Source organism: Kockovaella imperatae (assembly GCF_002102565.1).
Source record: "Kockovaella imperatae strain NRRL Y-17943 chromosome Unknown BD324scaffold_13, whole genome shotgun sequence".
Classification (NCBI taxonomy): Eukaryota; Fungi; Basidiomycota; class Tremellomycetes; order Tremellales; family Cuniculitremaceae; genus Kockovaella; species Kockovaella imperatae.
Genome location: NW_019028953.1, coordinates 365,899 through 379,536, shown reverse-complemented (window position 1 = coordinate 379,536; position 13,638 = coordinate 365,899). Strand labels below are relative to the sequence as shown.

Below are 13,638 nucleotides of genomic sequence, written 5' to 3'. Positions count from 1 at the left end.
GCATCCCGGGGGGGGGGGGGGGGGGGGGGGGAACGACGGGGGTCCCGGTGACGTTTCTTTAGATTCAATATCTATCCATCTCTCATTCATTCTTTCGTTCATCCATCCATCCATCCATCCACATTTGGAGAGAGACCTTCAGCACCGCGTGAAGAGCAAAGAGAGAGAGAGACGAGCGACGAGAGTAGGCTTCATTTGCAGCCAGAGAGTCAGGTGTGGAACCCCAACATCATGGCATCCAGCTTTTGTGAGCCTCTGCTCTCTGCCTCTCGCCTCGCTGATAATTGTTTTTCAGCTGCGCAAGAGCGTCAATACTATGACAAACTGTTCGACGCCGTGGACAAGGACGGGGCAAGTGGTGGAATCCTTTGTGATCACCACTAGAGCTGACAGTCTTAACAGTCTGGAGTGCTCCCCGGACAAGATGCGCTGCCCTTCTTGACGTCATCCAGACTATCTCAACAGACTCTGGGAGAAGTGTGGGCCATTGCAGATCCAGGCAACAATGGATTCCTCACCAAGGATGGTTGGTACAAGGCTGCTCGTATCATCGGATGGCTTCAGAAAGGGGGCCAAACCACGGTCCAAGAATCTCTAGCTTCGAGGCCGGGGCCTTTGCCAACGTTCGAAGGGCAAGCCCCTCCGCCGACTCAGTTCTCGGGATCGGCCGGAGCAGCAGCGTCTAGCGGTGGAGCGAGTCTGCCACCCTTGACCCCAGCAGATAGGACAAAGTTCACCCGAATCTTCGTCTCGTGTGGTCCTCAAAATGGATTAGTCTCGGGAGATAAAGCAAGAGAGGTTTTCCTCAAGAGCAAGTTGGATTATGAAAAGCTGGGTCAAATTTGGTGAGTGATCATCGGCTCCCCTGCTCAGATCTAACATCGAAATCTTAGGAATCTGGCAGATACACAACAGAGGGGGAACCTCGACCTGACCGATTTCATCGTCGCCATGTATCTCATTCAAAGCTCAATGGCAAATCCTTCGCTCACGCTGCCATCCACTCTCCCCAATGGCGTGTATGAAGCTGCATCCGGAGGCCGGCCTGCAGCAAGGACCGGACCAATGAGCCCAATCGTCTCCCAGCATACAGGAGGCAGCACGGGATCTCCTATCAGAGCACAGCACACCGGTACTCCAGCTCTACAGCAGCAATTGACAGGGCAAAGCGCAACCGGAGTGCCACCGAGATCGTCGACCATAACATCGCTTGCATCGGCTTCTGCTTTCGCACCCAACACACCAGCGTGGGATGTATCGTCCGAGGAGAAAGCAGCATCGGATCGATTCTTTTCGCAGCTCGACACCCAGAATCGAGGTGTCATAGACGGAGACGTTGCTGTGCCTTTCATGCTCCAGAGTCAGCTTGATGAGACATCCCTCGCTAGTATATGGTGAGAAACACTCCTCTCTGTTCACTGACCCATCTCAGGGACCTGGCCGACATCCGCCATGAAGGAAAACTGGATCGCGATGAATTTGCAGTCGCGTTGCATCTCATCAACGCGAAACTTGCAGGACAAAATATTCCGAGCGTACTGCCTTCCTCACTGGTACCACCCTCCCTTCGCAGCACTTTCCAAGCCGCCCCTCAAAACTCCTCTTCGGGTCCCAGTTCAGTCACAAAGGACCTCTTTGATCTCTTTGATGATGAGCCTACGATGGCTGCACCTATCGCGTCCAGCCCAGCCTCTCCTGCGCCCGCGTCTAGAGCTCCCCCAAGCACGACAACATTCCTGCCTCAACCTCCCTCTCGCAAGAGCACTGTCCAAACACCAAGGCAGCCGTTTTCGCCGGCACCGACCTCTGTGTTTGCCTCGACATTCGCGCCGTCTAGCGATTTATTGGGGGACGAGGCCGGTACACCCTCAAACATCACAGACGCTTCTGCCGATGTAGGCAACATGCGCAATCAGCTTTCAGCCACGAATGAGAACCTAGACAAGCTCGGGAAATCACGTGGAGAATTGGAGCAGTCGGCGCAGGCATCTCAAGATGAGATCTCGCAACTCGAGACCGATTTGTCCAACGCTCGGGTGCGACATGAAGCAGAAAGCAAAGCAGTCTCAGATCTACGAGCTCGAGTGTCTGAACAAAAGGACAAAGTGCAGGAACTACGGGGAAGTGTCATCGCTGCAGAAAGCGATCTTTCGGCGATGAAATCGGAAAAGGACGAATTGGAGCAAGCCCTGCTCCGAGATAAAGAGGAGGTCCGATCGTTGCAGAAACGAATGAAGGATGTCAATGACGAGAAGACCTCGCTAAAAGCCCTGCTGGAAAAGTTACGCAAAGAGGCTCGTCAGCAAAAGGGAATGGTGTCGATCGCCAAAAAGCAGCTCGCGACAAGCGAAACTGGGCGAGACGCTGCGCAAAAAGATCTCGACCTCCATACCTCGCAAGTTGCCGAAGCTGCAGCAATACCTCTGCCATCTACACCACGTGCGCTTAGCCCCGTGGCCACCGGAGTATCGCAGCGATCGAACAACCCATTCGACCGCCTCGGACTGAGCCGATCAGAAAGCAGGGAGCAGCCGGTCAACGACTCTACCAGACCTAAGAATGAGAATGTTTTGGCCCCTGTCGATACCGATGATAGGCGGAATTCAGAGAGTCCGCAGGGCCAAAGTGCTACTATGAACCAAGTCCCCACCAATCCTTCCGCCGACGAAGCTCTCACCTCGAAAGGTGCCGAGGCTCTGTTTGAAGACGATCCTTTCGGAAGCTCAATTGAAGATCCAATCTCCGCCTCGGTCGCAGCCGATCACACCTCGAAATCACCAGATTCAGGACCCCCAGCACCGAGTCAAAAGACCGATTTCGATGCTGCTTTTGCCGACTTTGATGATGAACCACAGCATACTCTTGAGGACGGGGACAAAAACGCATCTGCTTCTTTCGATGAACCTGATTCCCTCGATGGACCTCTCCAGGCGTCGCTGTCTGCTCAAGATATGTCCCCTGCTGTGCAAGACGAGCATCAGGATCTCAATCCTGCACAGAAGACGACAGCCGTAGAAACGTCCCCCATCGATGAATCACCGATCGAAAATCAGCAGGCTATTGAGGAAGATACGGTCTCTTCCGACGATGATGAAGGTCCCGAGGATCTGGAAGGTGCTCATCCGTACAGAGCAAAGGAAGACACAGTCGTTCCTTCTCCTGATGTGGCCAGCAGCACGCCAGCCATCACTCAAACCGTCGATAAGATAAGACGTAGCGCGCCGGCACCACCCGTCAGGTCGACAGAACCGTCCGGTTCACAAGCAACAGCGGCTGCCGAAGGTCCTAAGTCGAGCCCGAAATCGAGCCAGAGGAGCCCTGATTTCGCCAACTTTGACGACGAAGACTTTGATTTTACGGATCAACCCCCAAGCACTGTTCAGCAAACGGGAGTCTCTGAACCATCAAAAGCCTTTGACGACGAATTCGCTGCTTTTGATGACGAATTTGATTCGAAAACCCCTTCACAACCAAATACCGGGTCGGACAATTCGAAGAGCTTCGAATTGGTATCACCCCCAGCTAACGGTGGACAGCTGCAAGCATCCAAGGCATTTGCTACCGAGGATCGTGACGAGTGGGGCATGCTGACTGCTGGATCAACGAGCAATGCGCCACCCTTGTCCTTCGATGACGCGTTTGGAAGCGCATTCGAGCCATCACCGTCCTTCGAACCGCCTGCAGAGGCGCCAACGTCGCATTTGCAACCGCCTGCACCACCAGAGAGGAGAGCTACAGAGGCGCAGGTAGACGACATTGAGGACGTCAAGAAGGCAAGTCATCTTACTGGTTTTTCATCTGCTAATCTAGCTACAGTTATGCGCCATGGGCTTTTCGCGCTCCCTGGTCGTCGAGGCATTGGCTGCGAACGGATATGATTTCCAAAAGGCATTAAATGTCCTTCTCGTGCAGTAAACCCGAAATCGCCTCGGTAAGCCTAGTAGCAGATCAAAGCAAGAGATCGACGAGATACATTGTTGGGATGAGGCGAGAGAGGTACAGTGAGACTATCTAGGGTTACATACAATGGGTCTGAGAAGATGCTTTCAACTTGAATATGCACTCGGGTATGACATTCTCCACTCTTGCGATTTCCTTAGCCCTTGAGGCAATCTGCAATCGCAGACAAATGAGGGAAAGTGGCAGAATCCTGATTCAAGCTCCATACGCCCATTCCGCGCACCTTGTCCCTATAAGCCTCACAAGTCTTGGTGATGTCGGCAGAGCTGACCCCTGATAGCCCCAAATATCAGCCAGTTCAGATCGATAAGTTCGCAGCAGTTCTCACATGTCCAAAACAGGCTCTCTTCAGCGTCAAACCATGCCGAGGCGCCTGCATCATTGTCGTAATCTTTAAGCCGAGCAAAAGACTGTCCGACAGCAGTGTTGAGTTCCGTGTGCGGAGAGAAATTTGTGTTGAGACCCGTATTCCATACCGCTGTTCCAGAGTACCCGGTATCCGTGCCGTTGGGGAACTCGTACTCCATACCCATGTTGCAATTGAGGGGAGGGCTCGTCATACAAGTGCTTGATGCGTAGAACCATTTGGCATACATCGGAAATCCGACGACGATCTTCTTTGGATCGATGTGTTTTTGCGTCGAGTAAATGTCGAAGCTGTCATCGACAACGGGAAGACCCGCATGATATGTTGACACATTGTCCCTCCTATTCATGAAGTCGTAGGTCATTAGTTTCCAGTAATCCACAGTCGCGTCCAGTCCTGAGACGATGTCTGGATAATTATATGCCACCATGTCAACGTGACGAGCGGGGACGGCAATCGATAAGGTCTTGGTCTCTGGCAGAACGCGCCGAAGCTCTTCCATCAGAGCAACAAAATTTGTGGCATCGTCTGGATTCGTTCGCCTTGAGTGGGGATTGTCTGCATCTAAATGATACGTCTGGCCACCGTCGACGGGAAATCTGGATTACAGTACAGTAGTGAGTGTGGCACTAGTTTGAAGGAATGAAGACTCACTCCCAATCGATGTCCGCGCCATCCAGCTGAAACTGCTCTACGAATCCAGAGATCTTGGCTGCGAATGCCGCTCGATTCTCCGGCTGCGCACCTGGACGAAAGGGAAGATCGAGATTCCACCCTCCGAAAGAAGCGCTAATTTTCGCGTTGGATCTCTGACGCAACGTCGCAATGGTGTTTGCATTGAATTCTCCGGACGTCGCATACTCGAAAGATGTCCAAGTTTTCATATCAGCGAAGGCTGGAGGCATCAGCTCATTGCGTTTGTCTATACTTGCCCAAGACGATGTGTGTTACGCCCTCCAATTGCTGCTCAGTGGGGATCTCGCTTGGCGAGGCCCATCTAGGGTAGCGTCAGGAAAGCCAAGTCCAGTCTGCTCCTCGTACTGCAACAAAACTCACACGCTCCAATATGCTACGTACATCCTCTCGGGAAGGGGTCGTGTAGAGGTTGAGGAGGTTGAGGCCCGAGGAGCAAGCGACGTAGGCGAGGCCACGGCGCTGACACTGCCGGGTGGTGCTGCCTTGACATCAAGAGAGAGCTGAACCAGCCAGACTACAATACAGATAAAGTGAATCATTCTCGTGAACGTGTCAGTGAACAACGAAAAGGGGCCAATGAAACGAAGAGCCTTCCGACACAGAGTAATCGAAACTCCAGACATCGCCTATATGTAGTCCTCGCCATACTTCCTCCTCAAGGGACAGAGACAGGTTTCAAGGGAAAGAGACAGGTCTACATACGGCACGATCCCAAAAGGAGTGGCGTGCCAAGAGAAGAGCTCCTTGTACGAGCATTGAGACCAAACGATGCTGTTGTGAATCTGATCCTTTCATACACTCCTGAGAGGAGGCACAGCCACTTCCATACAGTGCCCACCGGCGAAAACCGACCCGCATCACGTGACTATGTATGTTTTGTATTAATGGCCATCATTGCGTTGCACAGAACGGTTAACCAAGGAATGGTCTACAGCTCACCTTCCTGGCTAGGACTAAAGACATGATAGTCAGCTCTAGATCTATAATTTGTCGCTTTTCACAACATAACTGGGGCCGAGCACACCGCTTCTACGCTGTAGTGTCCAGCCCACAGACTCGAATTGAGAAAATCGTGCAAAAATATGCTATCGGTGTGGAACCTGGTGTCAAGGTCAAAGCCGGCGATTATCTTATGATAGAGCCAGCCCATGTGTGAGTCTGATGACGCTTGGTATAGGTGCTGAACCAGCCGCAGTATGACTCATGACAACACCGGGCCGGTCATAAGCAAATTTCTGTCCTTATCCTGCTCCAAGCTAAAAAATCCCCGTCAGCCAGTGTTCGCCCTTGATCACGACGTACAGAACAAGTCCGACACAAATGTTCGCAAGTATGCAAGGATAGAGGCTTTCGCTAGAGAGCATGATGTCGATTTCTATCCTGCAGGCCGGGGCATTGGTCATCAAATCATGGTCGAAGAAGGTTATGCACTGCCGGGGAAAATGGTAGTAGCTAGTGACAGTCATAGCAATCACTACGGCGGGGTGGGGTGTCTAGGAACAGCAATCGTCAGAACGGATGCAGCGTAAGCGTTCACAATTTAGCGGCTGTTCTAATGTCTCAGGGGTATCTGGGCGACAGGCAAGTTTTGGTGGCAGATACCTCGCATCGTATCTGTATCGCTTGAGGGTCAACTCCGACCCGGGGTCACTGGCAAAGATGTAATTGTTGCATTGGCGGGACTGTTCAACCGAGACGAGGTCCTCAACGCCGCCATCGAGTTCGGAGGATCTGGAGTTCAGCATTTGACCATTGATGAGCGTTTGACGATCGCCAACATGACAACAGAGTGGGGCGCCGTTGCTGGAGTCTTCCCCGTCGACGAGAGGCTCAGAGACTGGTACCGGAGAATGACGAGAGCAGCTAGTCTTCGGCACGCTGCATCTATTGCCTCCGACGAATCTATGGAACACCCACGCCTCCAAGAGACCATTGTGGACCGAGCTCTGCAGGAATCCCCTGAAGCGGATATCGGGGCTATGTATGCCTCTCGGCTATCGCTAGATCTCGAGACTCTCGTCCCTCATGTGTCGGGCCCTAACTCCGTCAAGATAGCGACACCTCTACCGGATTTGACTGCGCAGCGTATTCCCATAAACAAGGCATACCTGGTATCCTGTACCAACTCGAGGGCATCTGATATCGCTGCGGCCGCTACAGTTCTCAGGGGCAAAAAGCTTGCGCCAAACGTCGAATTCTACATAGCGGCAGCATCTAGCGTGGTACAACAGGACGCGGAATCTGCGGGAGACTGGCAAGCATTGGTGGATGCAGGTGCCAAGACCCTACCCGCTGGCTGTGGACCCTGTATAGGATTGGGCATTGGTTTGCTGGAGAAGGGCGAAGTCGGCATCAGCGCCACGAATCGAAATTATAAGGGACGCATGGGCCATCCAGAAGCTCTGGCCTACCTTGCTTCTCCAGCTGTCGTTGCAGCGTCAGCACTCAATGGATACATCTCGGGGCCCGCAGACTCCCTATTCGAATCAGTTTCTCCCCGCTTCAGAATCGAGGCTTCAACGTCCTCACAGACTCCGGCCGCCCCTTCCAGTGCAAAGATCTTATCCGGATTTCCACGCCGGTTTGGCGGTCCTTTGGTCTATGTACCCCAAGACAATCTCACCACGGACGGCATGTATCCCGGGAAATATACGTATCAGGATGATATCACCCCAGAACGACAGGCGGAGGTGGCTATGGGTGAGTCAACGCGGCGTAGTACGACAGAGGGCTGATTTTGTTAGAAAATTATGACCCAAATTTTGCTGGAGTCGCCCGGGACCTTCGAGCCAATATCGACAAAGACGAGGGTATTATGCTAGTGGCAGGGTATAATTTCGGAACTGGCTCTTCTCGGGAACAGGCTGCGACAGCACTCAAGCATGCTGGAATCCCAGTGGTGATCGGTGGCTCTTTCGGCGACATATACAAGCGAAACTCGATCAACAACGGGCTCATATTGATCGAATGCCCCGAGCTGGTGAATGATCTCACGAGGCGATTCGCGAAAGGTGGAGTGCGAGGCCAAGGGAGCAACGACGGTCGCCTGACCGTCGTCCCTCCCGGCTGGCATATTGAAATCGACGTGGCCGAATCTTGCGTAACTCTCACCGGTCCGGAGACGCAGGACCAAAAGTATCCATGCGCCACCGTTGGAGCAAGCGTGCAAGAAATTTGGGTGCATGGAGGCTTAGAGGGGTTCATCAGAGCCTCGGCGCAGGTATAGATATGACGAATTATAATGACATGCATTGCCGCATAACCAGCAGATTGTGCACCACCTGGTTCCGTTATGCCATCAGCTCTTCCAGCTCTCTCTCCTCCTCTTCTGTCAACAGGGACTCCTCCCCGTCTGGAGTGTCGTCGCCGGTAAGCAGCAGTGGAGGATGGAGCAGATCTGCAACGGACAGTTAGGAAACCGTGCAAATGGAGTCGGCGAGGCCTACCTTCGAGAGTCCAGTGCCTGAGGGTCATGTCCAGGCTACCGCTGAAGACCTCCCAGCCATTCTCCATCCTTCTGCATTGTCTCATCACCGAGACTTGAGCTCCGTGACCCTCGACAGTAGCTTTCAGTCGTGCTTCTTCACTCTCGATGGACCAAACGCGAATATTGCCGTCATCGTCGCCAGTCAATACGATGTCTGAAACGGACGTGTCCTTCAAAGGCAACACAGAGGTCACATAAGAAGCGTGATGCAAAATGATCGGCTTGTCAAACGATGACCATTGACGAAACTGGGCGGTCTTGTCCATCGAGCCTAAAGATCAAAGGGTCATTCTCGTGAGCCACAAGTGGCCGCTTACAGGTCCATAGTCCGTCCTCTGTAGCCTCAATGCCAGTTATGCTCGTTTCGTGACAAGCTGTAGTCTGTAACAGGACCATTCGACGGTTCCGAACCGTCCATTTAATGACGACTCCCATCGAATCGCCTGTCCAGACGAACATTTCTGCGCCATATTGCAAGGTGCAGCTTGTTATCGGGCGAGTGTGATCGCGGAGCACTTGCACGCAGCTGGGAGCCTGGCCGCTCCGTAACAGTTCGAGATCCCAGACACGGATGGTCTTGTCTGACGATGTAGATAACAGGAGCTCGTATGGTGATGTCAGTGAAAGCAGGCTTTTGATGAAGTCCGAGTGTCCCTCCAGCGAAGCCTTCAGCTCCCCAGTCTGCGACAGCTTTAGCACATGACTCGTCATCCATCTGAAGCTGCAATTTACATCATGATTCCAAATCCGGATCGACTTATCCCAAGAACCACTGAACAGTGCCGTCCAGGTGGACTCGGACTGGTAGCAAGGTGCGAGCGTGACGCATGTGACCGGTCCTGCGTGTCCTCTGTACACCTTACGTCTGGTGCTACCCTGCAAGATATTAGCAAGCAACATTGCAGAAGCTTGATAGCACCTGCAAGTTCATCAAGGCATTTGACAGCCCCACTAGAGTCCCCAACAATAACTTCGTCGCGACCAAGCTTGAGATCCAGAATCTTTGCGCCCAAGGAGAAGGGCGAGCCCCTTTTCTCCAAAGCCACAGCTTTCCGAGCTCGGGCTTCCGCAGCAAGGATGTCTGCTGATGTTCGGAACAGCAAGCCCGGGTCACTGGTCTGCATCGTGGAGAGCAAGCCAACGAGGTCGAAAGAGGCTCAGAGCAAGAAGGCTCATTTCTCGGTGAGGATTTCGGGTAAAAGTTGACGAGCGCGTCCTCGCCGCTTTCGCTTGGATCGGGCCGGTAACTCATTCGGCACCCGGAGAGATCCCCATTGCCCTGGAATGCAAACTACTCACGAACCCTCCGTCGACTCTCGTCCGCTGTCCATTGCAATGCACTACTGGCTTGCAGAAACTCTCAATCCAGGCTGGTCCAGGCGCGCGTCATGGCTGCTCTTCCAGTCGCACACTCCATGGTGCTCACGGCAACTCCCGGTGCATCTCAAGCGTCAATTTCACAGAACAATCAGAGCTCGAGCTCAAAGTGCCAGCTTCTCTGAGGGACCATCAGAGGTGAGACCCAGCCGCTCGGGAAGCGAAAGAAGACTCATCCTCCATCCTCCATCCATAGCCGTCCTTGTTGCGAGACACCATCCCACAACATTTCGCCCGGATAGTTGCTTCTCACCCGACCGCCCTGGCGCTCGTTGCGCGATCGTCTGTCCGTATTGCCGACCGAGGGAGTGTCAATCCAAAGGAGATATCATTGACGTATGCCCAGCTCGACCGACTATCAGATCGTTTGGCTTCTGGTCTACAAGTCCTGGGAGTGCAAAAGGGAGATCGAGTTGCCGTCTCCCTTGGCAACGTTGCCGAATATGGTGCACTCACATACGCCGTCTTCAAACTTGGAGCTATCCTCGTTCCTCTCAACCCCTCATTCAACGCATTCCAGGTGGAGCGAGCACTGAATCATCTGAGCGTCAAGGTCCTGATCATTGGTGCACTCACCGATCTCGCATACCGCCCAGGTCAAGGAAGTAGTAATTTGGACATACTCAAACATGTTGAAGCGAATGGCCTCGCCAGATCCCCAGAGATCACGAGCAGCGTCGTGCCTTCCCTCCGCCGTATTGTCATCCTCGACAACCGGAGCGAGCATCCCGATGCGCTTCTTGACCTTGACTCTTACACCTCCCTTACGCCTTACGAACATTTGCTCAGCGTTTCAGAAAGTCGACCAGCTCGAAATGCCGATCAACACCCCGATGATATCATCAACATTCAGTTCACATCAGGAACTACCTCTATGCCAAAAGCCGCGCAACTGTCGCATCGCAACATTCTGAACAACGGCTTCCTGACCGCACGGAGAATGGGCCTCGTGCCAGGGGATCGGATCGTCGTCCCGCCTCCATTGTTTCATTGCTTTGGCTCCGTGCTTGGATACATGGCCACTGCAACGACCGGTTCCACCTTGATGTTCGCCTCACCAGCCTTTGACCCTCATGCCACATTACGCATGTGTCGAGAGCATGACGCAACTGGACTCTATGGTGTTCCAACCATGTTGCTGGCTGTTCTTGACGCCCTTGAAGCTGAAGGGGTTCAAGCGCCTCCAAATCTGGCCAAAGGAATCCTCGCGGGTAGCTCTGTGCCTCAATCCCTGATGCACAGGATACACCAGAAGCTGGGAATGAGAGAAGCAGTCATCTGCTATGGCATGACAGAGACAAGTCCCATCAGCTGTATGACCTCTCCGACTGACCCAGTGGAAAAACAAACCCGGACGATTGGCAAGGTGATGCCTCATACCAAGGTCAAGATTGTGTCTCCTGTGGACAGGAACAAGATCCTACCTAGAGGGGAAAAGGGAGAGTTCGCTGCCTCAGGATACCTGGTCATGGCAGGCTATTACAACGATCCGGAACGGACAGCCGAATCGAGAATTGCGGACGCGGATGGCACGGTGTGGATGTATTCAGGCGATGAAGCAGAAATGGATGCAGACGGCTATGTTTCCATCACCGGCAGGATCAAGGATCTCATCATCCGGGGAGGAGAGAATATACACCCACTAGACATCGAGGACTGCCTGTTTCAACTGGACGGGGTTCGAGAGGTCAGCGTCGTAGGGGTCCCGGATGAGAAACTCGGAGAAGTAGTGGCGGCCTTCATCGTACCCAAGGACGGCGTCGTCACAGGGCCTGACGACACCATTGGAGAATCGCATACACAAAGCAGTACCGCGAAGCCGACTTTGACCAAAGAAATCGTTCGCGATTGGGTGAAAAGGCAGCTTTCAAGTCACCTTACCCCTAAGTTCGTCTTCTGGACGGAGCAGTACCCCAAAACCGCCAGCGGGAAAATTCAGAAATTCATGCTCCGCGACATGGCATTGAAGAAGTTGGGTCGTGAAAAGTCTGTGTAGGCTGTGGTCCTCACAAGGGGAAATTATGAGATCGTCTTCCCGATGTTGTACCATTGCAGATCTTGCTGTTTGTGTCTGCGGTTGCTGCAATGGCAATTGGTTGTCTGTGATCTTTCGTCCAGACAGCGGCGTAAGGCGCAATTCAATATCTCCAAAGGCAGCCAGATTTGCAATATGCCCTTCTACTCCTCTGGAGAAAGACGTGTTGGGATTATGAGTAATTTCTTCCGCTTTTTATCTCGCTATCAATTTATCTTTCCTGCTACTCCATCATTATCCTTCTATATCAATATTGCGCATCCAACGCTCAAACTCGACAAGACTAACACAATCTCTAGATTAATCAGCGATAAGTTTGACTGCATCACAGGCGGTACCAACTGCATGCTACTTCTCGTCATTCAAGATCTTTCGAGATGAAAAGCCTCTAATGTAATGACTGGTCTTTCTCGCCGATGTCTGTCTTGATCTCTGCATTTGCTGGGTAAGACGAGCAGCTTGCAAGGTCTTGTTGCAAAAGTGTTTGGTCTCAAAATAAAATTGCAAAAGTGTTTTGCCGGAAAACTGAAATTGCAAAATTTGCACAACAAAATCCGGTATCTCAACAGTTCTAAATGACCTCCGCCGATAGGAAGGCTTGCAATCAAGATGCCTGATGAGTCATCGGCCCTCGGCCTTATGTTTTGAAACCCTCAGATGATGAAAGAGTCCGATGATGGTAAGCGGCCTCAACCACCCTTTTGCTCTTCCGACTATTCTTCACCGGCTGCAGTGTACAGACTCCAGCCACGTCTCTAAGATCAGTGAAGAACTGCGCAATTGTACATCTGCGTTGCAATAAACTAGCACAGGCTTTTGCTGCCACGGTTTTGCAACCAAACTTTCTGGACCTGGGTTTTTTTAACTTGCAATCTGACTAGCGCGCTCTCATACCGACGATACCTCATTCCATGGTTTTAGGACCCGGTCATTGTCGGAAATACGGCACTGTGGCAGGCTGATGCAACGTGAATTATTCAGAGTCCACTTTCGTGAGACTCGTGTCTTCCTGTTGGATCTGTCGCAATTATCAGTATTTGTTTCCCTTTTTTTTAATCTCGCCATCAAGTCACCTTTCCCACTGCTTTTCTTCTATCCTTCTACGTGCAACTCGGTCAATGTTGGGCGTCCAACGCTCAGACTCGATAGGATGCTCAATAGTAACCGAGTTGCGAAAAGAGGGTATAAAAAGCCGTTGAAAGGCAGAGAAGTTGTTTTCAACCAGTCACTTTCAACGCCCTCATGTGTCCGATATTTCTCGACTATCTGCGCTGCATCGTGATCTGAGTCTTCACCCCCGGTTAGTCTGGACCCCGACAGAACGGAGGAGTCATCTGCGTCTCGTAAAAGAATGCATCTTCACTGAGCACCGAGGCTGCGAATCTGAAGACCGCAAGGATGGGCTTGTAGATGATTTTGATAGCGCTGCCTGTAAGGAGACTGACTGACCCCAGACAAACAGGCAGTACTACTATCAGCAGTCCTTGAGGCGACATCGCTTCCGCGATCTGGGCAGAATCATCGCAAGCCGAATACAAGGCCAGCACGGGCTCAAGGCGGTTCATCCCTCAGTACATCGGCAGAGATATTCATGCATACTCCTCGTATGCATCACGCTATCATTGTCAAGGAAGACACTCTCTTAACGAGAATAAGAGCTTGCCGCATGCAACATCAAGCTTTGCATGCCGAATTCGAGTAATTGATGCTCAACAT

General features: G+C 52.3%; 5 protein-coding genes across 5 annotated transcripts; 3 read left to right on the top strand and 2 right to left on the bottom strand.

Annotated features, from left to right (window-relative positions):
• Positions 1 to 75: 75 nt before the first annotated feature.
• Positions 76 to 4,075, top strand: BD324DRAFT_634936 (hypothetical protein). Its single transcript, XM_022016774.1, has 5 exons — positions 76 to 247; positions 296 to 351; positions 403 to 845; positions 894 to 1,394; positions 1,433 to 4,075. Exons 1-5 carry the CDS (start codon positions 232 to 234, stop codon positions 3,876 to 3,878), a joined length of 3,462 nt encoding a protein of 1,153 aa, XP_021869018.1. The 5' UTR covers positions 76 to 231; the 3' UTR covers positions 3,879 to 4,075.
• A 21-nt stretch (positions 4,076 to 4,096) lies between these two features.
• BD324DRAFT_653033 (glycoside hydrolase superfamily) lies at positions 4,097 to 5,211 on the bottom strand (the record flags this gene model as incomplete). The annotated part of the gene is made up of 3 exons (XM_022018592.1): positions 4,097 to 4,233; positions 4,289 to 4,926; positions 4,982 to 5,211. The coding sequence occupies 3 exons, from the start codon at positions 5,209 to 5,211 to the stop codon at positions 4,097 to 4,099; spliced, it is 1,005 nt and encodes a 334-aa protein (XP_021869017.1).
• A 730-nt stretch (positions 5,212 to 5,941) lies between these two features.
• Positions 5,942 to 8,293, top strand: BD324DRAFT_634931 (putative Homoaconitate hydratase). Its single transcript, XM_022016773.1, has 4 exons — positions 5,942 to 6,175; positions 6,219 to 6,548; positions 6,588 to 7,723; positions 7,768 to 8,293. Exons 1-4 carry the CDS (start codon positions 5,985 to 5,987, stop codon positions 8,247 to 8,249), a joined length of 2,139 nt encoding a protein of 712 aa, XP_021869016.1. The 5' UTR covers positions 5,942 to 5,984; the 3' UTR covers positions 8,250 to 8,293.
• On the bottom strand, positions 8,294 to 9,722 carry BD324DRAFT_634930 (WD40-repeat-containing domain protein). Its single transcript, XM_022016772.1, has 5 exons — positions 9,434 to 9,722; positions 9,243 to 9,386; positions 8,828 to 9,191; positions 8,470 to 8,781; positions 8,294 to 8,420 (listed from the first exon to the last, which is right to left on the bottom strand). Exons 1-5 carry the CDS (start codon positions 9,632 to 9,634, stop codon positions 8,314 to 8,316), a joined length of 1,128 nt encoding a protein of 375 aa, XP_021869015.1. The 5' UTR covers positions 9,635 to 9,722; the 3' UTR covers positions 8,294 to 8,313.
• A 29-nt stretch (positions 9,723 to 9,751) lies between these two features.
• BD324DRAFT_604289 (hypothetical protein) lies at positions 9,752 to 11,883 on the top strand (the record flags this gene model as incomplete). Its single annotated transcript, XM_022013977.1, has 2 exons — positions 9,752 to 10,025; positions 10,084 to 11,883. The coding sequence occupies exons 1-2, from the start codon at positions 9,795 to 9,797 to the stop codon at positions 11,881 to 11,883; spliced, it is 2,031 nt and encodes a 676-aa protein (XP_021869014.1). The 5' UTR covers positions 9,752 to 9,794.
• Positions 11,884 to 13,638: the final 1,755 nt, after the last annotated feature.

Excerpts from the sequence above, each read along its gene's own strand:
- BD324DRAFT_634936 (XM_022016774.1), top strand. Across the intron at positions 352-402 it reads ACGCCGTGGACAAGGACGGG|TCTGGAGTGCTCCCCGGACA; the intron begins GCAAGTGGTGGA and ends CAGTCTTAACAG. Across the intron at positions 846-893 it reads GAAAAGCTGGGTCAAATTTG|GAATCTGGCAGATACACAAC; the intron begins GTGAGTGATCAT and ends TCGAAATCTTAG.
- BD324DRAFT_634931 (XM_022016773.1), top strand. The coding sequence starts at position 5,985 with ATGATAGTCAGCTCTAGATCTATAATTTGTCGCTTTTCACAACATAAC. Across the intron at positions 6,176-6,218 it reads ATGATAGAGCCAGCCCATGT|TATGACTCATGACAACACCG; the intron begins GTGAGTCTGATG and ends AACCAGCCGCAG. Across the intron at positions 6,549-6,587 it reads ATCGTCAGAACGGATGCAGC|GGGTATCTGGGCGACAGGCA; the intron begins GTAAGCGTTCAC and ends CTAATGTCTCAG.
- BD324DRAFT_634930 (XM_022016772.1), bottom strand. The coding sequence starts at position 9,634 with ATGCAGACCAGTGACCCGGGCTTGCTGTTCCGAACATCAGCAGACATC. Across the intron at positions 9,387-9,433 it reads TCAAATGCCTTGATGAACTT|GGTAGCACCAGACGTAAGGT; the intron begins GCAGGTGCTATC and ends AATATCTTGCAG. Across the intron at positions 8,782-8,827 it reads AGAGGACGGACTATGGACCT|GCTCGATGGACAAGACCGCC; the intron begins GTAAGCGGCCAC and ends TTTGATCTTTAG.